We start from the raw sequence: 24,241 nt of genomic DNA, 5'->3' as shown, positions 1-24,241 counted from the left end.
GTTGCCAATTTGTACTTCCCAAGCGCTTAGTACAGTGCTCTGCACATAGTAAGCGCTCAATAAATACGATTGATTGATTGATTGATTGATTGGTTACAAGGTGAACAGGTTGTCCCACGTGGGGTTCACAGTCTTCTCCCCCACTTTACAGATGAGGAAACCGAGGCCCAGAGAAGTGAGGTGACTCGCCCAAAGTCACACGGCTGACAGTTGGCGGAGCTGGGATTTGAACCCATGACCTCTGCCTCCAAAGCCCTAAGTGCTGTTCTAAGCGCTGGGGAGGTTCCAAGGTGATGATGGTTTTCGTTAAGCGCTTACTAGCAGCGTGGCTCAGTGGAAAGAGCCGGGGCTTTGGAGTCGGAGGTCATGGGTTCAAATTCCGGCTCTGCCACTTGTCAGCTGGGTGACCTTGGGCAAGTCGCTTCACTTCTCTGGGCCTCCGTTCCCTCGTCTGTAAAATGGGGATGAAGACTGTGAGCACCCCGTGGGATGACCTGATCCCCTTGTAACCTCCCCAGCGCATAGAACAGTGCTTTGCACATAGTAAGTGCTTAACAAATACCTTTATTATTATTAAATCCCGACTCTGCCACTTGTCAGCTGTGTGACTTTGGGCAAGTCGCTTCACTTCTCTGTGCCTCTGTTCCCTCGTCTGTAAAATGGGGATTAAGACTGTGAGCCCCATGTGGGACAACCTGATCATCTTGTAACCTCCCCAGCGCATAGAACAGTGCTTTGCACATAGTAAGTGCTTAACAAATACCATTATTGTTATTATTATTAAATCCCGACTCTGCCACTTGTCAGCTGTGTGACTTTGGTCAAGTTGCTTCATCATCATCAATCATCAATCATATTTATTGAGCGCTTACTATGTGCAGAGCACTGTACTAAGTGCCTGGGAAGTACAAATTGGCAACATCTAGAGACGGTCCCTACCCAACAGTGGGCTCACAGTCTAAAAGGGGGAGACAGAGAACAAAACCAAACAGACTAACAAAATAAATAGAACAGATATGTACAAGTAAGATAAATAGGGTAATAAATATGTACAAACATATATACATATATGCAGGTGCTGTGGGGAAGGGAAGGAGGTAAGATGGGGGGATGGAGAGGGGGACGAGGGGGAGAGGAAGGAAGGGGCTGAGTGTGGGAAGGCCTCCTGGAGGAGGTGAGCTCTCAGCAGGACCTTGAAGGGAGGAAGAGAGCGAGCTGGGCGGATGGGCGGAGGGATTGGGGGCATTCCAGGCCCGGGGGAGGACGTGGGCCGGGGGTCGATGGCGGGACAGGCGAGAACGAGGCCTAACGGTGAGGAGATTAGCGGCGGAGGAGCGGAGGGTGCGGGCTGGGCTGGACAAGGACAGAAGGGAGGGGAGGTAGGAGGGGGACAGGGGATGGACAGCCTGGAAGCCCAGGGTGAGGAGTTTCTGCCTGATGAGCAGATTGATTGGTAGCCACCGGAGATTTTTGAGGAGGGGAGTAACATGCCCAGAGCGTTTCTGGACAAAGACAATTCGGGCAGCGGCATGAAGTATGGATTGAAGTGGGGAGAGACACGAGGATGGGAGATCGGAGAGGAGGCTGATGCAGTAGTCCAGACGGGATAGGATGAGAGCTTGAATGAGCAGGGTAGCAGTTTGGATGGAGAGGAAAGGGCGGATCTTGGCAATGTTGCGGAGCTGAGACCGGCAGGTTTTGGTGACGGCTTGGATGTGAGGGGGGAACGAGAGAGCAGAGTCAAGGATGACACCAAGGTTGCGGGCTTGTGAGACGGGAAGGATGGTAGTGCCGTCAACAGAGATGGGAAAGTCAGGGAGAGGGCAAGGTTTGGGAGGGAAGACAAGGAGTTCAGACAAGAAGCTTCACTTCTCTGGGCCTCCATTCCCTCGTCTGTAAAACGGGGATAAAGACTGTGAGTCCCACGTGGGACGACCTGATCACCTTGTAACCTCCCCAGCGCTTAGAACAGTGCTTTGCACATAGTAAGTGCTTAACAAATACCATTATTATTATTATCATTATTAAATCCCGACTCTGCCACTTGTCAGCTGTGTGACTTTGGGCAAGTCGCTTCACTTCTCCGGGCCTCCGTTCCCTCGTCTGTAAAACGGGGATGAAGCCTGTGACCTCCACTCAGCTCCAAGCGCTTAGTCCAGCGCCCTGCCCGCAGTGAGCGCTCAGTCCATACGATTGTCATTCGGCGGTCATTCGGCCTGGAATGCCCCCAATCCCTCTGCCCATCCGCCAAGCTCGCTCTTTTCCTCCCTTCAAGGCCCTACTGAGAGCTCACCTCCTCCAGGAGGCCTTCCCACACTGAGCCCCTTCCTTCCTCTCCCCCTCATCCCCCTGTCCATCCCCCCCATCTTACCTCCTTCCCTTCCCCACAGCACCTGTATATATGTTTGTACATATTTATTACTCTATTTATTTATTTTACTTGTATATATCTATTCTATTTGTTTTATTTTGTTAGTATGTTTGGTTTTGTTCTCTGTCTCCCCCTTCTAGACTGTGAGCCCACTATTGGGTAGGGACCGTCTCTTTATGTTGCCAACTTGGACTTCCCAAGCGCTTAGTACAGTGCTCTGCACACAGTAAGCGCTCAATAAATACGATTGATGATGGTGATGATGATTGAATGAAGGCAGGCCTCTCGGTTCCCAGAGCACATCGACGAGAGGAGGGTCTGCAACGCCGTGGCTCCGGACAAGGACGTCGACGGCTTTCACGTGGTCAACGTCGGCCGGATGTGTTTGGACCAGTACTCCATGCTCCCCGCGACCCCTTGGGGGGTGTGGGAGATCATCAAGAGGACAGGTGAGAGCCCCCCCAAAAAACCCACCACCTCCCCTGACCGAGCCCCCCGTTTCCTCCTCGCCCACTCCCTTCTGCGTCGCCCGGACTCGCTCCCTTTCTTTCATTCATTCAATCAATCAATCAATCAATCGTATTTATCGAGCGCTTACTGTGTGCAGAGCACTGTACGAAGCGCTTGGGAAGTCCAAGTTGGCAACATCTAGAGACGGTCCCTACCCAACAGTGGGCTCACAATCTAGAAGGGGGAGACAGAGAAATTAATAATAATGGCATTTATTAGTGCTTACTATGTGCAAAGCACTGTTCTAAGCACTGGGGAGGTTACAGGGAGATCAGGTTGTCCCACGGGGGGCTCACAGTCTTCATCCCCATTTTACAGAGGAGGGAACTGAGGCATAGAGAAGTGAAGTTCTGTTGCCAACTTGTACTTCCCAAGCGCTTAGTCCAGTGCTCTGCACACAGTAAGCGCTCGATAAATACGATTGATTGATTGATTGATTGAATGAATGAATGAAAGAAAGGGAGCGAGTTGGCAACATATAGAGACGGTCCCTACCCAGTAGTGGGCTCACAGGCTAGAAGACTGTCATTCCAATCGTATTTATCAAGTGCTTACTGTGTGCAGAGCACTGTACTAAGCGCTTGGGAAGTACAAGTTGGCAACATCTAGAGACAGTCCCTGCCCAAAAGTAGGCTCACAGTCTAGAAGACTGTCATTCCAATCGTATTGAGCGCTTACTGTGTGCAGAGCACACTGAGAGAAGCAGCATGGCTCAGTGGGAAAGAGCCTGGGCTTTGGAGTCAGAGGTTGTGGGTACAAATCCTGGCTCTGCTAATTGTCAGCTGTGTGACTTTAGGCAAGTCACTTCACTTCTCTGGGCCACAGTTCCCTCATCTGTCAAATGGGGATGAAGACTGTGAGCCCCCCGTGGGCCAACCTGATCACCTTGTAACCTCCCCAGTGCTTAGAACAGTGCTTTGCACATAGTAAGTGCTTAATAAATGCCATCATTATTATTATTATTATCCCTGGTACCAATGAATTCTCCAAACCTATTGAACTCTCCATGGAATTCCCCTCTGACACAGTGAACTCTCCAGGGAATTCCGCTGTGGTTCCAGTGAACTCTCCAGGAGGCCTTCCCGGACTGAACCCCCTTTTGTCCTCTCCTCCTCCCCATCCTTCCCCCCCCCCCCCCCCCCCCCCCCGCCCTACCTCCTTCCCCTCCCCACAGCACCTGTATATATGTTTGTACGGATTTATTACTCTATTTATTTATTCATTTTATTTGTACACATTTATTCTATTTATTTTATTTTGTTAATAGCTTTTGTTTTGGTGTCCGTCTCCCCCGTCTAGCCTGTGAGCCCGCATTTGGGTCGGTACCGTCTCTAGATGTTGCCGACTTGTCCTTCCCAAGCGCTTAGTCCAGTGCGCTGCACACAGTAAGCGCTCAATAAAGACGATTGAATGAATGTATATATGTTTGTACATATTCATTACTCTATTCATTTTATTTGTACACATTTATTCTATTTATTTTATTTTGTTAATAGGTTTTGTTTTATTGTCTGTCTCCCCCTACTAGCCTGTGAGCTATTTATTTATTTTACTTGTACATTTCTATCCTATTTATTTTATTTTGTTGGTATGTTTGGTTTTGTTCTCCGTCTCCCCCTATGAGACTGTGAGCCCACTGTTGGGTAGGGACTGTCTCTATGTGTTGCCAATTTGTACTTCCCAAGCGCTTAGTACAGTGCTCTGCACATAGGAAGCGCTCAATAAATGCGATTGATTGATTGATTGATTGAGCCCGCTGTTGGGTCGGGACCATCTCTATATGTTGCCAACTTGGACTTCCCAAGCACTTAGTCCAGTGCTCTGCACACAGTAAGCGCTCAATAAATACGACTGAATGAATGAATGAATGAATCCCGTCAGTCACTCGCTCATTTACTCACTCATTCCATCGTAGTAGTGAGCGCTCACTGTGTGCACTATTTATTTTACTTTGTCAATGTGTTTTGTTTTGTTGTCTGTCCCCCTTCTAGACTGTGAGCCCACTGTTGGGTAGGGACCGTCTCTAGATGTTGCCAACTTGGACTTCCCAGGCGCTTAGTACAGTGCTCTGCACAGAGTAAGCGCTCAATAAATACGATTGAATGAATGAATGAATGTGTGTTTGTACGTATTTATTGCTCTATTTTACTTGTACACATTTATTCTATTTATTCTATTTTGTTAATATGTTTTGTTTTGTTCTCTGTCTCCCCCTTCTAGACTGTGAGTCCGCTGTTGGGTAGGGACCGTCTCTATCCGTTGCCGACTTGTACTTCCCAAGCGCTTAGTACGGTGCTCTGCACACAGTAAGCACTCAATAAATACGATTGAATGAATGAATAGTAAGCGCTTAATAAATGCCATCATAATTATTATTATTATGCCATGCTGCTTCTCAATGCCATGAAATCCAGTCATTCATTCATTCATTCAATCGTATTTATTGAGCGCTTCCTGTATGCAGAGCACCGTATTAAGCGCTTGTGAAGTACAAGTTGGCGACATAGAGAGACGGTCCCTACCCAACAACGGGCTCCCAGTCTAGAAGGGGGAGACAGACAACAAAACCCATGGGCAGGTGTCGAGTCATAAGAATAAATAGAAGTAAAGCTAGATGCACATCAATCAATCAATCAATCGTATTTATTGAGCGCTTACTGTGTGCAGAGCACTGTACTAAGCGCTTGGGAAGTACAAGTTGGCAACATATAGAGACGTCCCTACCCAACAGTGGGCTCACAGTCTAAAAGGGGGAGACAGAGAACAAAACAAAACATCTTAACAAAATAAAATAAATAGAATAGATATGTACAAGTAAAATAAAGAGTAATAAATCTGTACAAACATGTATACATATATACAGGTGCTGTGGGGAAGGGAAGGAGGTAAGGCGGGGGGATGGAGAGGGGGATGAGGGGGAGAGGAAGGAGGGGGCTCAGTCTGGGAAGGCCTCCCATTATTAACATCATTAACAAAATAAATAGAATAGTAAATATATACAAGTAAAATGGAGTGATAAATCTGTACAAACATATCTACAGGTGCTGTGGGGAGGGGGAGAGGAAAAAGGGGGCTCAGTGTGGGAAGGCCTCCCGTTCTTAACTTCATTAACAAAATAAATAGAGTAGTAAATATATACAAGTAAAATGGAGTGATAAATCTGTACAAACATATATACAGGTGCTGTGGGGAGGGGGAGAGGAAAAAAGGGGCTCAGTGTGGGACGGCCTCCCGTTCTTAACATCATCATTAACAAAATAAATAGAATAGTAAATATATACAAGTAAAATGGAGTGATAAATCTGTACAAACGTATACAGGTGCTGTGGGGAGGGGGAGAGGAAAATGGGGGCTCAGTGTGGGACGGCCTCCCATTATTAACATCATTAACAAAAGAAATAGAATAGTAAATATATACAAGTAAAATGGAATGATAAATCTGTTCAAATGTATATACAGGTGCTATGGGGAGGGGGAGAGGAAAACGGGGGCTCGGTGTGGGAAGGCCTCCCGTTCCTAACATCATTAACAAAATATAAATAGAATAGTAAATATATACAAGTGAAATAGAATGATAAATCTTTACAAACGTATATACAGGTGCTATGGGGAGGGGGAGAGGGAAAAGGGGGCTCAGTGTGGGAAGGGCTCCTGTTAACATTAACAAAATTAATAGAATAGTAAATATATACAGGTAAAATGGAGTGATAAATCTGTACAAACGTGTGCGGAGGGAAAGGGGGCTCAGTGTGGGAAGGCCTCCCATTATAAACATCATTAACAAAATAAATAGAATAGTAAATATACACAAGTAAAATGGAGTGATAAATCTGTGCAAACATATATACAAGTGCTGTGGGGAGGGGGAGAGGAAAAAGGGGGCTCAGTGTGGGAAGGCCTCCCGTTCTTAACATCATTAACAAAATAAATAGAATAGTAAATATATACAAGTAAAATGGAGTGATAAATCTATACAAACGTATATACAGGTGCTGTGGGGAGGGGGAGAGGGAAAAGGGGGCTCAGTGTGGGAAGGGCTCCCGTTCTTAACATCATCATTAACAAAATAGATAGAATAGTAGATATATACAAGTAAAATGGAATGATAAATCTGTACAAACATATATATAGGTGCTGTGGGGAGGGGGAGAGGAAAAGAGGGGCTCAGTGTGGGAAGGCCTCCCGGAGGAGGTGAGCTCTCAGTAGGAAGAGAGTGAGCTTGGCGGATGTGCGGAGGGAGGGCATTGCGGGCCAGAGGGAGGAGGTGGGCCGGGCGAGAACTTAAGCGCTTAGTACAGTGCTCTGCACACAGTAAGCGCACAATAACTACAATTGATTGATTGACTGCTTGAGAACGAGGCCCGGCGAGGAGCGTGAGCCCACTGTTGGGTAGGGACCGTCTCTATACGTTGCCAACTTGGACTTCCCAAGGGCTTAGTCCAGTGCTCTGCACACAGTAAGCTCTCAATAAATACGATTGATTGACTGATTGATTGATTTCCCCGCAGGAATCCCGACGGTCGGGAAGAACGTGGTGGTGGCCGGGAGGTCGAAGAACGTGGGGATGCCCATCGCCATGCTCCTGCACACGGACGGCAGGCACGAGCGGCCTGGGGGTGAGCCGGCCGCCGGCGCGGGGGCGTGGGGGGCAACGGGCCCGCGGACCCGAGAATCAAATCCTGATCCAAATCCTCAGAGGGGCCTTCCCTGACTGAGCCCCCCTGGGGACAACCTGATCCCCTTGGAACCTCCCCAGCGCTTAGAACAGTGCTTTGCACATAGTAAGCGCTTCATAAATGCCATCATCATTATTGTTATTGTCAGCTGTGTGACTGTGGGCAAGTCACTTCACTTCTCTGGGCCTCCTCTGTAAAATGGGGGTGAAGGCTGTGAGCCCCCCGTGGGACAACCTGATCACCTTGGAACCTCCCCAGCGCTTAGAACAGTGATTTGCACATAGTAAGTGCTTAATCAATGCCATCATCATTATTGTTATTGTCAGCTGTGTGACTGTGGGCAAGTCACTTCACTTCTCTGGGCTTCAGTTCCCTCATCTGTAAAATGGGGATGAAGACTGTGAGCCCCCCGTGGGACAACCTGATCACCTTGGAACCTCCCCAGCGCTTAGAACAGTGATTTGCACATAGTAAGTGCTTAATCAATGCCATCATCATTATTGTTATTGTCAGCTGTGTGACTGTGGGCAAGTCACTTCACTTCTCTGGGCCTCTGTTCCCTTCTCTGTCAAATGGGGATGAAGACTGTGAGCCCCCCGTGGGACAACCTGATCACCTTGGAACCTCCCCAGCGCTTAGAACAGTGCTTTGCACATAGTAAGCGCTTAATAAATGCCATCATCATTATTGTTATTGTCAGCTGTGTGACTGTGGGCAAGTCACTTCACTTCTCTGGGCTTCAGTTCCCTCATCTGTAAAATGGGGATGAAGACTGTGAGCCCCCCGTGGGACCACCTGATCACCTTGGAACCTCCCCAGCGCTTAGAACAGTGCTTGGCACATAGTAAGCGCTTAATAAATGCCATCATTATTATTGTTACTGTCAGCTGTGTGACTGTGGGCAAGTCACTTCACCTCTCTGGGCCTCAGTTCCCTCCTCTGTCAAATGGGGATGAAGACTGTGAGCCCCCCGTGGGACAACCTGATCACCTTAAAACCTCCCCAGCGCTTAGAACGGTGCTTTGCACATAGTAAGCGCTTAATAAGTAAACTCACCCTCCCCATCCCCCCCTCCTTACGTCCTTCCCCTCCCCACGGCACCTGTATATATGTATAGATGTTTGTACGGATTTATTACTCTATTTATTTTATTTGTACGTATTTATTCTATTTATTTTATTTTGTTAATGTTTTGTTTTGTTCTCTGTCTCCCCCTTCTAGACTGTGAGCCCACACTTGGGTAGGGGCCGTCTCTGTATGTTGCCAACTTGTACTTCCCAAGCGCTTAGTCCAGTGCTCTGCACACAGTAAGCACTCAATAAATGCGATTGAATGAGTGAATGAATGACCGTCTCTATATGTTGCCAACTTGTACTTCCCAAGCGCTTAGTCCAGTGCTCTGCCCACAGAAAGCGCTCAATAAATACGATTGAATGAATCAATGAATGACCGTCTCTATATGTTGGCAACTTGTACTTCCCAAGCGCTTAGTCCACACAGTAAGCGCCCCATAAATACGATTGAATGAATGAATGACCGTCTCTAGATGTTGCCAACTTGTACTTCCCAAGCGCTTAGTCCAGTGCTCTGCACACAGTAAGCGCTCAATAGATACGATTGAATGAATGAATGAATGGCCGTCTCTATATGTTGCCAACTTGTACTTCCCAAGCGCTTAGTACAGTGCTCTGCTCACAGTAAGCGCTCAATAAACATGACTGAATGAAAGATGAACCCCTCTAGCCCAAGCAATCCCTGTCACCATCATCAAACAGTATTTATTGAGTGCTTACTATGTGCAGAGCACTGTATCTCCCCCTTCTAGACTGTGAGCCTGCTGTTGGGTAGGGACCGTCTCTCTATGTTGCCAACTTGTACTTCCCAAGCGCTTAGTCCAGTGCTCTGCCCACAGTAAGCGCTCAATAAATACAATTGAATGAGTGAATGAATGACCGTCTCTATATGTTGCCAACTTGTACTTCCCAAGCGCTTAGTCCAGTGCTCTGCACACAGTAAGCGCTCAATAAATACGATTGAATGAATCAATGAATGACCGTCTCTATATGTTGCCAACTTGTACTTCTCAAGTGCTTAGTCCAGTGCTCTGCACACAGTAAGCGCCCCATAAATACGCTTGAATGAATGAATGACCGTCTCTAGATGTTGCCAACTTGTACTTCCCAAGTGCTTAGTCCAGTGCTCTGCACACAGTAAGCGCTCAATAGATACGATTGAATGAATGGCCGTCTCTATATGTTGCCAACTTGTACTTCCCAAGCGCTTAGTCCAGTGCTCTGCACACAGTAAGTGCTCAGTAAGCATGACTGAATGAAAGATGAACCCCTGTAGCCCAAGCAATCCCTGTCACCATCATCATCAAACAGTATTTATTGAGCACTTACTGTGTGCAGAGCACTGTATCTCCCCCGTCTAGACTGTGAGCCCGCTGTTGGGTAGGGACCGTCTCTATATGTTGCCAACTTGGACTCCCCAAGCGCTTAGTCCAGTGCTCTGCACACAGTAAGCGCTCAATAAATACGACTGACTGAGTGAATGAATAAATGCCATCATTATTATTACCAAATCCCAACTATTATCGATTGATGTCCCCTTCTAGCCTGGGAGCCCGTTGTTGGGTAGGGATCGTCTCCATATGTTGCCAACTTGGACTTTCCAAGCGCTTAGTCCAGTGCTCTGCACACAGTAAGCGCTCAATAAATACGACTGAATGAATGAATAAATGCCATCATTATTATTACCAAATCCCAACTATTATCGATTGATGTCCCCTTCTAGACTGTGAGCCCGCCATTGGGTAGGAACCATCTCTAGATGTTGCCAACTTGTATTTCAATCAATCAATCAATCAGTCATATTTATTGAGCACTTCCTGTGTGCAGAGCACTGAACTAAGCGCTTGGGAAGTACAAGTTGGCAACATCTAGAGACGGTCCCTACCCAACAGCGGGCTCAAAGTCTAGAAGGGGGAGACAGAGAACAAAACCAAACATATTAACAAAATAAAATAAATAGAATAAATATGTCCAAGTAAAATAAATAGAGTAATAAATACGTACAAGCATATATCCATATATACAGGTGCTGTGGGGAAGGGAAGGAGGGAAGATGAGGGGGATGGAGAGGGGGACGAGGGGGAGAGGAAGGAGGGGGCTCAGTCTGGGAAGGCCTCCTGGAGGAGGTGAGCTCTCAGTGCTCTGCACACAGTAAGTGCTCAATAAATATGACTGACTGAATGAACGAATAAATGCCATCATTATTATTACCAAATCCCAACTATTATCGATTGATGCCCCTTCTAGACTGTGAGCCCACTGTTGGGTAGGGACCGTCTCCATATGTTGCCAACTTGGACTTCCCAAGCGCTTAGTCTAGTGCTCTGCACACTGTAAGCACTCAATAAATACGACTGACTGAATGAACGAATAAATGCCATCATTATTATTACCAAATCCCGACTATTATCGATTGATGCCCCTTCTAGCCTGTGAGCCCACTGTTGGGTAGGGACCGTCTCCATATGTTGCCAACTTGTCCTTCCCGAGCGCTTTGTCCAGTGCTCTCTGCACACAGTAAGCGCTCAATAAATACGACTGACTGAATGAACGAATAAATGCTATCATTATTATTACCAAATCCCAACTGTTACCGATTGATGTCCCCTTCTCGACTGTGAGCCCGCTGTTGGGTAGGGACCGTCTCCAGATGTTGCCAACTTGTACTTCCCAAGCGCTTAGTCCAGTGCTCTGCACCCAGTAAGCGCTCAATAAATACGGTTGGATGAATGACGGGAGGGGAATTGGGCGGCATTCCCGAATCCTGTCCTGTCTCCACAGGGGATGCCACCGTCACCATTTCCCACCGCTACACTCCCAAGGAACAGCTGAAGCAGCACACGATCCGAGCCGATATCGTCATCGCGGCTGCCGGTAAGCGCGAGATCTCCGAGGGGGGCCCGGCCACTCCGGTTTAGCACATAGTAAGCGCTTAATAAATGCCATTATCATTATTATTATTATTATTATTATTATTATTATTTAGCGAGCGCTTACGGCTCGCAGAGCACTGGGCTAAACGCTGGGGCGAGGGCACTAGAACTGAGGCGTTCCCTATCCACAAGGAGCTGACAGCAGCGTGGCTCAGTGGAAAGAGCTACGTTGCCAACTTGGACTTCCCAAGCGCTTAGTACAGTGCTCTGCACACAGTAAGCGCTCAATAAATACGATTGAGTGATTGGTACCCAAATTCAACGGTATTTATGGAGCGCTTCCTGGGTGCACAGCACTGTGCTGAGCGCTGGGAGAGGACGGCGTGGCTCGGTGGAAAGAGCCCGGGCTTCGGAGTCAGAGGTCATGGGTTCAAATCCCGACTCTGCCACTTGTCAGCTGTGTGGCTTTGGGCAAGTCACTTCTCTGGGCCTCAGTTCCCTCATCTGGAAAATGGGGATGAAGACTGTGAACCCCATGTGGGACAACCCGGTCACTTAGTAACCTCCCCAGCGCTTAGAACAGTGCTTTGCACATAGTAAGCACTTAATAAATGCCATTATTATTATTATTAATGAGTCCCGACCCTGCCGCTTGTCAGCTATGTGACTTTGGGCCAGTCACTTCTCTGGGCCTCAGTTCCCTCATCTGGAAAATGGGACCCCACCCCCACCCCCCGACCGTGGGACAACCTGATCACTTAATAACCTCCCCAGCACTTAGAACAGTGCTTTGCACATAGTAAGCACTTAATAAATGCCATTATTATTATTTGGAGTCAGAGGTCATGGGTTCAAATCCCAACTCTGCCGCTCGTCGTCTGTGTGACTTTGGGGAAGTCACTTCTCTGGGCCTCAGTTCCCTCATCTGGAAAACGGGGGTGAAGACTGGGAGCCCCCCCCCCACCATGGGACAACCTGATCACTTAGTAACCTCCCCAGCGCTTAGAACAGTGCTTTGCACATAGTAAGCACTTAATAAATGCCATCATTATTATTATTATTATTTGGAGTCAGAGGTCATGGGTTCAAATGCCGACTCTGCCGCTTGTCAGCCAAGTGACTTTGGGCAAGTCACTTCTCTGGGTCTAAGCGCTTAGTCCAGTGCTCTGCATACAGTAAGTGCTCAATGAATACGATTGAACGGGTCTCGGTTCCCTCATCTGGAAAATGGGGATGAAGACCGTGAGACAACCTGATCACTTAGTAACCTCCCCAGCGCTTAGAACAGTGCTTTGCACATAGGAAGCGCTTTATAAATGCCATCATTATTATTATGAGTAGAAATAAATAAATGATAGATGAGGCCAGAAGTGGTGTGGGGCTGGGAGGGGGAATGAAGAAAGGGAGCGAGTCGGGGGGACGCGGAAGGGAGCGGGAGATGAGGAAAGGGGGGGGCGCAGTCAGGGAAGGCTTCTTGGAGGAGGTGGGCCTTCGGTGAGGCTTTGAAGTGGAGGAGAGTCATTGTCTGCGGGATTTAAGGAGGGAGGGAATTCCAGGCCGGAGACAGGACGTGAGCCGGGAGTCGGCGGTGAAATAGATGGGAAAGAGGCCCAGGGAGAAAGAAGGCTGCTAGGCAGAGATGGAGGGAGGGATTTAAGATGGGCTTTTTTGGAGTTGGGATGGTGACCCTTTCATTTTTTTTTTTTTTTAATAGTATTAAGTGCTTTATTTTTTTTTTAATGGTATTAACCGCTTCATTTTTTTTTACGGCACTTATTAAGCGCTTACTACGTACCACTCACTCAGCTGTATTTATTGAGCGCTGTCCGTGTGCCGAGCACCGGCACTGTTGGGCAGGATTGTCTTTATCTGTTGCCGAATTGTCCCTTCCAAGCGCTTAGTCCAGTGCTCTGCACACAGTAAGCGCTCAGTAAATACGACGGAACGAAGGAATACAAGGCAATCAGGTTGGGCCAAGTCCCTGTCCCACATGGGGCTCACAGGCTTCATTCATTCAATCGTTAATGAATGAATGAAGCTCACAGGCTTCATTCATTCAATCGTTAAGGAATGAATGAAGCTCACAGGCTTCATTCATTCAATTGTTAATGAATGAAGATTCATTCATTCAATTCATTCAATCTGACTGCAAGCAGTCAGACAATTGTATTTATTGAGTGCTTATTCTGTACAGAGCACTATACTAAGCATTTGGGAAAGTTACCAATACAACAGTAAGCAGAAATATTCCCTGCCCACAACGAGCTTACGGTCTAGCAGGGGAAGCAGGCATTAATATAATGCCTGTACCCATTCATTCATTCATTCATTCAATTGTATTTATTGAGCACTTACTGTGTGCAGAGCACTGGACTAAGCGCTTGGGAAGCGCTGTGGACTGTGAGCCCACTGTTGGGTAGGGACTGTCTCTAGAGGTTGCCAACTTGTACTTCCCAAGCGCTTAGTCCAGTGCTCTGCACAAAGTAAGCGCTCAATAAATACGATTGATGATGATGATGATGAAGTACAAGTCGGCAACATATAGAGACGGTCGCTACCCACACAACAGGCTCACAGGCTAGAAGGGGGAGACGGACAACAAAACAAAACAGGGAGACGGGTCAAAATCGCTAGAACAAATAGAATTATAGCTCTATAATAATAATAATAATGATGGCATTTATTAAGCGCTTACTATGTGCAAAGCACTGTTCTAAGCACTGGGGAGGTTACAAGGTGATCAGGTTGTCCCACGGGGGGCTCACAGTCTTCATCCTCATTTTACAGATGAGGGAACTGAGGCCCAGAGACGTGAAGTGACTTGCCCAAAGTCACACAGCTGACAATTGGTGGAGCCAGGATTTGAACCCACGACCTCTGACTCCAAAGCCCGGGCTCTTTCCACTGAGCCACGCTGCTTCTCTATGCCCATCATTAACAAAATAAATAGAATCGTAAATATGTACAAGTAAAATAGAGTAATAAATCCGTACAAACATATATAGAAAAGCAGCGTGGCTCAGTGGAAAGAGCCCGGGCTTTGGAGTCAGAGGTCATGGGTTCAAATCCCGGCTCCCACCACTTGTCAGCTGGGTGACTTTGGCAAAGTTACTTAACTTCTCTGGGCCTCTGTTCCCTCATTTGTAAAATGGGGATGAAGACTGTGAGCCCCCCGTGGGACAACCTCAGTACCTCGTAACCTCCCCAGCGCTTAGAACAGTGCTTGGCACATAGTAAGCGCTTAATAAATGCTATCATTATTATTATTGTTAATAAAACAAAACTTGTAGACAATTAATTCATTCAATCGCATTTATTGAGCACATAGTGTGTGCAGAGCACTGTACTAAGCACTTGGGAAGTACAAGTTGGCAACATATAGAGATGGTCCCTACCCAACAGTGGGCTCACAGTCTAGAAACTAATGTAATGTCATCAATTTCATTCATTCAATTGTATTGAGCGCTTCCTGTGTGCAGAGTACTGTACTAAGCGCTTGGGAAGTACAAGTTGGCAACATATAGAGACGGTCCCTACCCAACAGTGGGCTCACAGTCTAGAAATTAATGTAATGTCATCAATTAATTTCATTCATTCATTCATTCAATCGTATTTATTGAGCGCTTACTGTGTGCAGAGCACTGTACTAAGCGCTTGGGAAGTCCAAGTTGGCAACATATAGAGACGGTCCCTACCCAACAACGGGCTCACAGTCTAGAAATTAATGTAATGTCATCAATTAATTTCATTCATTCAGTTGTATTTAGTCGTATTCAGTCTTTTAGACTGTGAGCCCACTGTTGGGTAGGGACTGTCTCTATATGTTGCCAATTTGTACTTCCCAAACGCTTAGTACAGTGCTCTGCACATAATAAGCGCTCAGTAAATACGATTGATGATTTATTGAGCGCTTATTGTGTGTAGAGCACTATACTAAGCGCTTGGGAAGTCCAAGTTGGCAACATAGAGAGACGGTCCCTACCCAACAGCGGGCTCACCGTCTAGAAATTAATGTAATGTCATCAATTAATTTCATTCATTCAATCGTATTGACTGAACGCTTACTGTGTGCAGAGCACTGTACTAAGCACTTGGGAAGTCCAAGTTGGCAACATAGAGAGACGGTCCCGACCCAACAGCGAGCTCACAGTCTAGAAGGGACTGAGTGGATGGAATGAATGAATAGTAAGTGCTTAACAAATCCCATCTTGTTGTTATTCCAGGGATTCCCAACCTAATCACGGCTGATATGATCAAAGAAGGAGCAGCCGTCATCGACGTGGGAATAAACAGGATAAACGATCCCGTCACCGCCAAACCCAGGCTGGTGGGGGATGTGGATTTTGAAGGTAAATGGGCCGGGCGTGGCGAGACGCGTCTCCGAACCCATCTGCTGTGGCCATCGGGCCGAGACATTCATTCATTCAGTGGTATTTATTGAGCGCTTACTGTGTGCAGAGCACTGGACTAAGCGTTTGGGAAGCACAAGTTGGCAACATATAGAGACGGTCCCTACCCGACAACGGGCTCACGGTCTAGAAGGGGGAGACGGACAACAAAACAAAACATTTGGACACGTGTCAAAATTGTCAGAATAAAATCCGTCGCCGACGGAGCTCTATACCTTCACTCATTCATTCAATCGTATTTATTGAGCGCTTACTGTGTGCAGAGCACTGTACTAAGCGCTTGGGAAGTACAATAATAATAATAATGATGGTATTTGTTAAGTGCTTACTATGTATACGGTTGAATGAATGAATGAATGTTTGTACGGATTTTTTACTCTATTTTACTTGTACGTATTTACTATTCTATGTATTTTATTTTGTTAATATGTTTTGTTGTCTGTCTCCCCCTTCTAGACTGTAAGCCTGTTGTTGGGTAGGGACCGTCTCTAGATGTTGCCAACTTGGACTTCCCAAGCGCTTAGTCCGGTGCTCTGCACACAGTAAGCGCTCAATAAATACGATTGAATGAATGAATGTGCCGAGCACTGTTCTAAGCGCTGGGGGGGGGATACAAGGTGATCAGGTTGTCCCACGGGGGGCTCACAGTCTTAATCCCCATTGTACAGATGAGGGAACTGAGGCCCAGAGAAGTGACGTGACTTGCCCAAAGTCACCCAGCTGACAAGTGGCGGAGCCGGGATTTGAACCCATGACCTCTGACTCCAAAGCCCGGGCTCTTTCCACTGAGCCATGCTGCTCAGTTCCCTCATCTTCTCTCTGCCTCAGTTCCCTCATCTGTCAAATGGGAAAGAAGACTGTGAGCCCCCCGTGGGACAACCTGATCCCCTTGTAACCTCCCCAGCGCTTAGAATGGTGCTTTGCACCTAGTAAGCGCTTAATAAATGCCATTATTATTATTATTATTAACCACCAGGGCTTGGCACATAGCGCCCAACAAGTACTATAATTTTATCATTATTTATTATTGATAGCCAACGGACCTTTTCCCCCTCTCTCCCTTCCCCCCTTTCTCCTTCATCATCATCAATCGTATTTATTGAGCGCTTACTATGTGCAGAGCACTGTACTAAGCGCTTAGCACTGTCCTTCGTACCTTCCCATTTATTTCCATTTTTTCCAGAGGTGAAGAAGAAAGCCAGTTTCATCACTCCAGTTCCCGGGGGCGTGGGCCCCATGACCGTCGCCATGTTAATGAAGAACACCATCATAGCCGCCAAAAAACTGTTGAAACCTAAAGAACTTGAAGCACTGAAACCAAAGGAGCTTGAAGCAGTTTCTGCCTAAAAGCCGAATTCTTTATTTTCTTTTTTGTTGTTTTTTTCCCATTTCTCCGCTACGTCCCCGTCAGAACATTCCACGGTAACTCCAAAAAACAGGCCGACTTAAAAATGCAATATTTATTTATTCCGCAGATTTCAAATGGTGCTTCTGTTTGGAGTCGGGAGGTTATTTATTGGCAGCGGAAGTGAGTGGATTGTGTGTGGACGCACTGGCTTTGGAGCAGCGACTCCATAATAATAATAATAATAATGGCAAACTTGCCCTTTTCCGGTGACTTTTCCTGTTTGCCCCCATCACTGTCTCTAGATGTTGCCAACTTGTCCTTCCCAAGCGCTTAGTACAGTGCTCTGCACACCATAAGCGCTCAATAAATACGATCGATGTCGATGATGATGAGTCAAAGGTTCAGCTAAGGTGATAGCGATGCAAACTTGCCTTTTTCCGGCGACTTTTCCTGTTTGCCCCGTCAACTGTCTGTAGATGTTGCCAACTTGTCCTTCCCAAGCGCTTAGTACAGTGCTCTGCACACCATAAGCGCTCAATAAATACGATCGATGTCGATGATGATGAGTCAAAGGTTCAGCTAAGGTGATAGCGATGCAAACTTGCCCTTTTCCGGCGACTTTTCATGTTTGCCCCGTCAACTGTCTCTAGATGTTGCCAACTTGTCCTTCCCAAGCGCTTAGTACAGTGCTCTGCACCCCGTAAGCGCTCAATAGATACGATCGATGTTGATGATGATGAGTCAAAGGTTCAACTAAGGTGATAGCGATGCAAACTTGCCTTTTTCCGGCAACTTTTCACGTTTGCCCCGTCAACTGTCTCTAGATGTTGCCAACTTGTCCTTCCCAAGCGCTTAGTACAGTGCTCTGCACACCGTAAGCGCTCAATAAATACGATTGATGTCGATGATGATGAGTCAAAGGTTCAGCTAAGGCGATAGCGATCCTTTTAATTATTTTTAGAGAGCGGTATTTGTTAAGCCCTTACTATGTGCCGGCACTGTACTAAGCGCTGGGGTAGAAACCACATTATCAGGTAGGACACAAGCCATGTCGCGCTTGGGGGTCCCCAAACTCACCCCCATTTTACAGATGAGGGAACTAACTCATCCCCATTTTACAGACGGGGGAACTGAGGCGTAGAGAAGTTAAATGACTCGCCCACCGTCACCCAGTGGACAAGTGGCGGAGCCGGGATTATCATCATCATCATCATCAATCGTATTTATTGAGCGCTTACTATGTGCAGAGCAGTGGGATTAGAACCCAGGTCCTCGCGACGCCCGGGCTCTATCCATTAGGCCACGCTGCTGCTTATTTATTGAGCGCTTACGACGTGCTGGGCACGAACTACTAATAATGATGGTATTTGTTCAGCGCTTACTATGTGCACAGCCCTGCCCGGATCATTTTTCGATCAAAACGTGCGGGACGTGTTTCCCCAATCCTTGGAAAACTCCAATGGTCGCCCACCCAACTGCGCGTTATGTTGCCAACTTGTACTTCCCAAGCACTTAGCACAGTGCTCTGCACACAGTAAGCGCTCAATAAATACGATTGAATGACTTAAACAGAAACTCCTTGCCACCTACTTTACTAATAATAATAATGGCATTTATTAAGCGCTTACTATGTGCAAAGCACTGTTCTAAGCGCTGGGGAGGTTACAGGGTGATCAGGTTGTCCCCCGGGGGGCTCACAGTCTTCATCCCCATTTTACAGATGAGGGAACTGAGGCCCAGAGAAGTGAAGTGACTTGCCCAACGCTACACAGCAGACATGTGGCGGAGTCGGGATTTGAACCCATGACCCCTGACTCCAAAGCCCGGGCTCTTTCCACTGAGCCACGCCGCCTCTCTAATAATGATGGTATTTGTTAAGCGCTTACTATGTGCAAAGCGCCGTTCTAAGCGCAGGGGATGTTACAAGGTGATCAGGTTGTCCCACGGGGGGCTCACAGTCTTCATCCCCATTTTCCAGATGAGGGAACTGAGGCCCAGAGAAGTGAAGTGACTTGCCCAAAGTCACACAGCTGACAGTTGGCGGTGCCGGGATTTGAACCCGTGACCTCTGACTCCAAAGCCCGGGCTCTTTCCACTGAGCCACGCTGCCTCTCTAATAATGATGGTATTTGTTAAGCGCTTACTATGTGCAAAGCACCGTTCTAAGCGCAGGGGAGGTTACAAGGTGATCAGGTTGTCCCTCGGGGGGCTCACAGTCTTCATCCCCATTTTCCAGATGAGCGAACTGAGGCCCAGAGAAGTGAAGTGACTTGCCCAAAGTCACCCAGCTGACAGTTGGCGGTGCCGGGATTTGAACCCGTGACCTCTGACTCCAAAGCCCGGGCTCCTTCCACTGAGCCACGCTGCTTCTCCAAGCCCTAGGGGAGAGTACAATATAACAATAAACACTCATTCCCTGCCCACAATGAGGTTACAGTCTAGGTTTTTCATCCAATTCATTCACTCATTCATTCAATCATATTTATTGAGCGCTTACTGTGTGCAGAGCACTGGACTAAGCGCTTGGGAAGTACAAGGTCTTTGAGATTGAAGCGTCTTTCTGAGTCTGAGCCTTTCAAGGATCTCAAAACGCTACCGTTTCTGGTCCTTAGAGCAATTGAAAATGCCTAATAATAATAATGATGGCATTTATTAAGCGCTTACTATGCGCAAAGCACTGTTCTAAGCACTGGATAAGAAGACCAAGTTGATAAAAAAAAAGATCTTTTTAATTGGAATTACTTTGGGAGGGAAGCCAGAAGTGCGCTCAATAAATACGATTGAATAAATGAATGAATGAAAGAGCCCGGGCTTTGGAGTCAGAGGTCATGGGTTCGGATCCTCGCTCCCCACTGTCATTCATTCATTCAATCGTGTTTATTGGGCGCTTACTGTGTGCAGAGCACTGGACTAAGCGCTTTGTCAGCTGTGTGACTTGGGGTGAGTCAGTGACCTCATCTGGAAAATGGGGATGAAGACTGTGAGCCCCCCGTGGGACAACCTGATCACTTCGTAACCCCCCCAGCGCTTACAACAGTGCTTTGCACATAGTAAGCGCTTAATAAATGCCATCATCATCATTCATTCATTCATTCAATCGTATTTATTGAGCGCCTACTGTGTGCAGAGCACTGTATTAAGCGCTTGGGAAGTCCAAGTTGGCAACATCTAGAGACGGTCCCTACCCAACGGTGGGCTCAGTTAGACTTGTATCTACCCCTGCACGTAGAACAGGGCTTCGCTCATAGGAAGCGCTTAACAAATAGTCATTCATTCATTCAATCGTATTTATTGAGCGCTTACTGTGTGCAGAGCACTGTACTAAGCGCTTGGGAAGTCCAAGTTGGCAACATATAGAGACAGTCCCTACCCAACAGCGGGCTCACAGTTTAGAAGGGGGAGACGGGGACAAAACAAAACATATTAACAATCAATCAATCGTATTTATTGAGCGCTTACTGTGTGCAGAGCACTGTACTAAGCGCTTGGGAAGTCCAAGTTGGCAACATGTAGAGACGGTCCCTACCCGACAGCGGGCTCACAGTTTAGAAGGGGGAGACGGGGGACAAAAAACATATTAACAATCAATCGTATTTATTGAGCGCTTACTGTGTGCAGAGCACTGTACTAAGCGCTTGGGAAGTACAAGTTGGCAACATATAGAGACAGTCCCTACCCAACAGTGGGCTCACAGTCTAGAAGACTGTAAGAAAATAAAATAAATAGAATAATCAATCATCCTACCTGAGTGGGAGACAGGGACTGCGTCCAACCTGTTGGACTTGTATCTACCCCTGTACGTAGAACAGGGCTTCGCTCATAGGAAGCGCTTAACAAATAGTCATTCAATCGTATTTATTGAGCGCTTACTGTGCGCAGAGCACTGTACTAAGCGCTTGGGAAGTCCAAGTTGGCAACGTATAGAGACGGGCCTCATTTACAGAAACCAAAAGAAGGCCCAAGTTGTCTTTGGAAGGAAATTACTCATCTCCCAGTTCTCGGTCCTTGGGAATAGGATGGGAATCGGTACTCGCCCTGCGGTGGAGCTGCGGATTTAGGATCCGATCGGAATCAATCAATCAATCGTATTTATTGGGCGCTTACGGTGTGCAGAGCACTGGACTAAGCGCTTGGGAAGTCCAAGTTGGCAACATCTAGAGACGGTCCCTACCCAACAGCGGGCTCACAGTCTAGAAATTAATGTAATGTCATCAGTTAATTTCATTCATTCATTCAATCGTATTTATTGAGCGCTTACTGTGTGCCGAGCACTGGACTAAGCGCTTGGGAAGTCCAAGTTGGCAACATCTAGAGACAGTCCCTACCCAACAGCGGGCTCACAGTCTAGAAATTAATGTAATGTCATCAGTTAATTTCCTTCATTCATTCAATCGTATTTATTGAGCGCTTACTGTGTGCCGAGCACTGGACTAAGCGCTTGGGAAGTCCAAGTTGGCAACATCTAGAGACGGTCCCTACCCAACAGCGGGCTCACAGTCTAGAAATTAATGTAATGTCATCAGTTAATTTCCTTCATTCATTCAATCGTATTTATTGAGCGCTTACTGTGTGCAGAGCACTGTACTAAGCGCTTGGGAAGTAGAAGTTGGCAACATATAGAGACGGTCCCTACCCAACAATGGGCTCACAGTCTAGAATCGCCAACTTGTACTTCCCAAGCGCTTAGTCCAGTGCTCTGCACACAGTAAGCGCTCAATACATACGATTGATTGAGTGAATGACAAGTGTGTGTTCATGCCTTTTGATGTTTGTTTTATTTCTTTTTTTGACATATCCTGGAACTTTATAACTGGTACGTAACGGGAAGGGGTTTTCAGCTGGAGAATCCCCCTGCCCCAAAAGCTTTAGTGGCCACCGGCTTTTTGTGGTTGTTTTGTTTTTTAATAAACCAAATTCCTACTGGCTTTCATGGAAGGCTTTAAAGTCTTGTTTCAAGAAACTTGATTTTTGTTTTTCCAGGCTGTTTTTTTTCCTGAATAAAACTTTTTAAGAAAAGTAACACGGTGTGGTTTCTAGCTGCTGATGGCGTCCCCCGTTAGCTTTTGAGGAGATAATAATAATAATAATAATAGTGGCATTTATTAAGCGCCTACTATGTGCAAAACATTCATTCGTTCGATCGTATTGAGCGCTTACTATGTGCAAAACATTCATTCGATCGTATTTGAGCGCTTACTATGCAAAACATTCATTCATTCAATCGTATTTATTGAGCACTTACTATGTGCAAGACATTCATTCATTCAATCGTATTGAGCACTTACTATGTGCAAAACATTAATTCATTCAATTGTATTTATTAAGCGCTTACTATGCAAAACATTCATGCGTTCAATCGTATTTATTGAGCGCTTACTATGTGCAAAACATTCATTCGATCGTATTTATTGAGCACTTACTATGTGCAAAAATTCATTCATTCGATCGTATTTATTGAGCACTTACTATGTGCAAAACATTCATTCATGCAATCGTATTTATTGAGTGCTTACTATGTGCAAAACATTCATTCATTCAATCGTATTGAGCGCTTACTTTGTGCAAAACATTCATTCATTCAATCCTATTGAGCGCTTACTATGTGCAAAACATTCATTCATGCAATTGTATTTATTGAATGCTTACTATGTGCAAAACATTCATTCGATCGTATTTATTGAGCACTTACTATATGCAAAACATTCATTCATTCAATCGTATTTATTGAGCGCTTACTATGTGCAAAACATTCTTCCGTTCAATCGTATTTATTGAGCGCTTACTATGTGCAAAACATTCATTCACGCAATCGTATCTATTGAGCTCTTACTATGTGCAAAACATTTATTCATGCAATTGTATTTATTGAGTGCTTCCTATGTGCAAAACATTCTTCCATTCAATCGTATTTATTGAGCGCTTACTATGCAAAACATTCATTCATCCAATTGTATTTATTGAGCGCTTACTGTGTGCAAAACATTCATTCAATTGTATTTATTGAGCGCTATGTGCAAAACTTTCATTCATTCAATTGTATTTATTGAGCGCTTACTATATGCAAAACATTCAATCGTATTTATTGAGCGCTTACTGTGTGCAAAACATTCATTCAATCGTATTTATTGAGCACTTATGTGCAAAACATTCATTCATTCAATCATATTTATTGAGCGCTTACTGTGTGCAGAGCACTGGACTAAGCGCTTGGGAAGTACAAGTTGGCAACATATAGAGATGGTCCCGGCCCAACAGTGGGCTCACAGTCTACAAATACTGTCCTAAGCGCTGGGGAGGTTACAAGGTGATCAGGTTGTCCCATGGTGGGCTCACAGTCTTCATCCCCATTTTACAGAGGAGGGAACTGAGGCCCAGAGAAGTGAAGTGACTTGCCCAGTCACACAGCTGACAATAACAATAATGATGATGGCATTTATCAAGCGCTTACTATGTGCCAAGCACTGTTCTAAGTGCTGGGGAGGTTACAAGGTGATCGGGTTGTCCCATGGGGGGGCTCACAGTCTTCATCCCCATTTTACAGATGAGGGAAAAGTGAAGTGACTTGCCCACAGTCACACAGCTGACAATAACAATAATGATGATGGCATTTATTAAGCGCTTACTATGTGCAAAGCACTGTTCTAAGCGCTGAGGAGGTTATAAAGTGATCTGATTGTCAATCAATCAATCAATCGTATTTATTGAGCGCATACTATGTGCAGAGCACTGTACTAAGCGCTTGGGAAGTACAAATTGGCAACACATAGAGACAGTCCCTACCCAACAGTGGGCTCACAGTCTAAAAGGGGGATTGTCCCATGGGGGGCTCACTTAACTTCTCTTTGCCTCTGTTACCTCGTCTGTAAAATGGGGATGAAGACTGTGAGCCCTCCGTGGGACAACCTGATCACCTTGTAACCGCCCCAGCGCTTAGAACAGTGCTTTGCACATAGTAAGCGCTTAATAAATACCATCATTATT

General features: G+C 46.2%; 1 protein-coding gene across 1 annotated transcript in view; it reads left to right on the top strand.

Moving 5' to 3' along the window:
* MTHFD2 (methylenetetrahydrofolate dehydrogenase (NADP+ dependent) 2, methenyltetrahydrofolate cyclohydrolase) overlaps nt 1-17,388 on the top strand; it is a 60,978-nt gene extending 43,590 nt beyond the window's left edge. Inside the window, exons 4-8 of the mRNA XM_038746750.1 lie at nt 2,668-2,820; nt 7,390-7,497; nt 11,412-11,504; nt 15,727-15,852; nt 17,096-17,388. Coding sequence (XP_038602678.1) covers nt 2,668-2,820; nt 7,390-7,497; nt 11,412-11,504; nt 15,727-15,852; nt 17,096-17,259 — 644 coding nt within the window. The 3' untranslated portion in view covers nt 17,260-17,388. The remainder of the gene's footprint in view (nt 1-2,667; nt 2,821-7,389; nt 7,498-11,411; nt 11,505-15,726; nt 15,853-17,095) is intronic.
* Nucleotides 17,389-24,241: the final 6,853 nt, after the last annotated feature.

The sequence above is a fragment of the Tachyglossus aculeatus genome, chromosome 5 (assembly GCF_015852505.1).
Source record: "Tachyglossus aculeatus isolate mTacAcu1 chromosome 5, mTacAcu1.pri, whole genome shotgun sequence".
NCBI lineage: Eukaryota > Metazoa > Chordata > Mammalia > Monotremata > Tachyglossidae > Tachyglossus > Tachyglossus aculeatus.
This window is presented reverse-complemented; position numbering and strand designations above follow the sequence as displayed.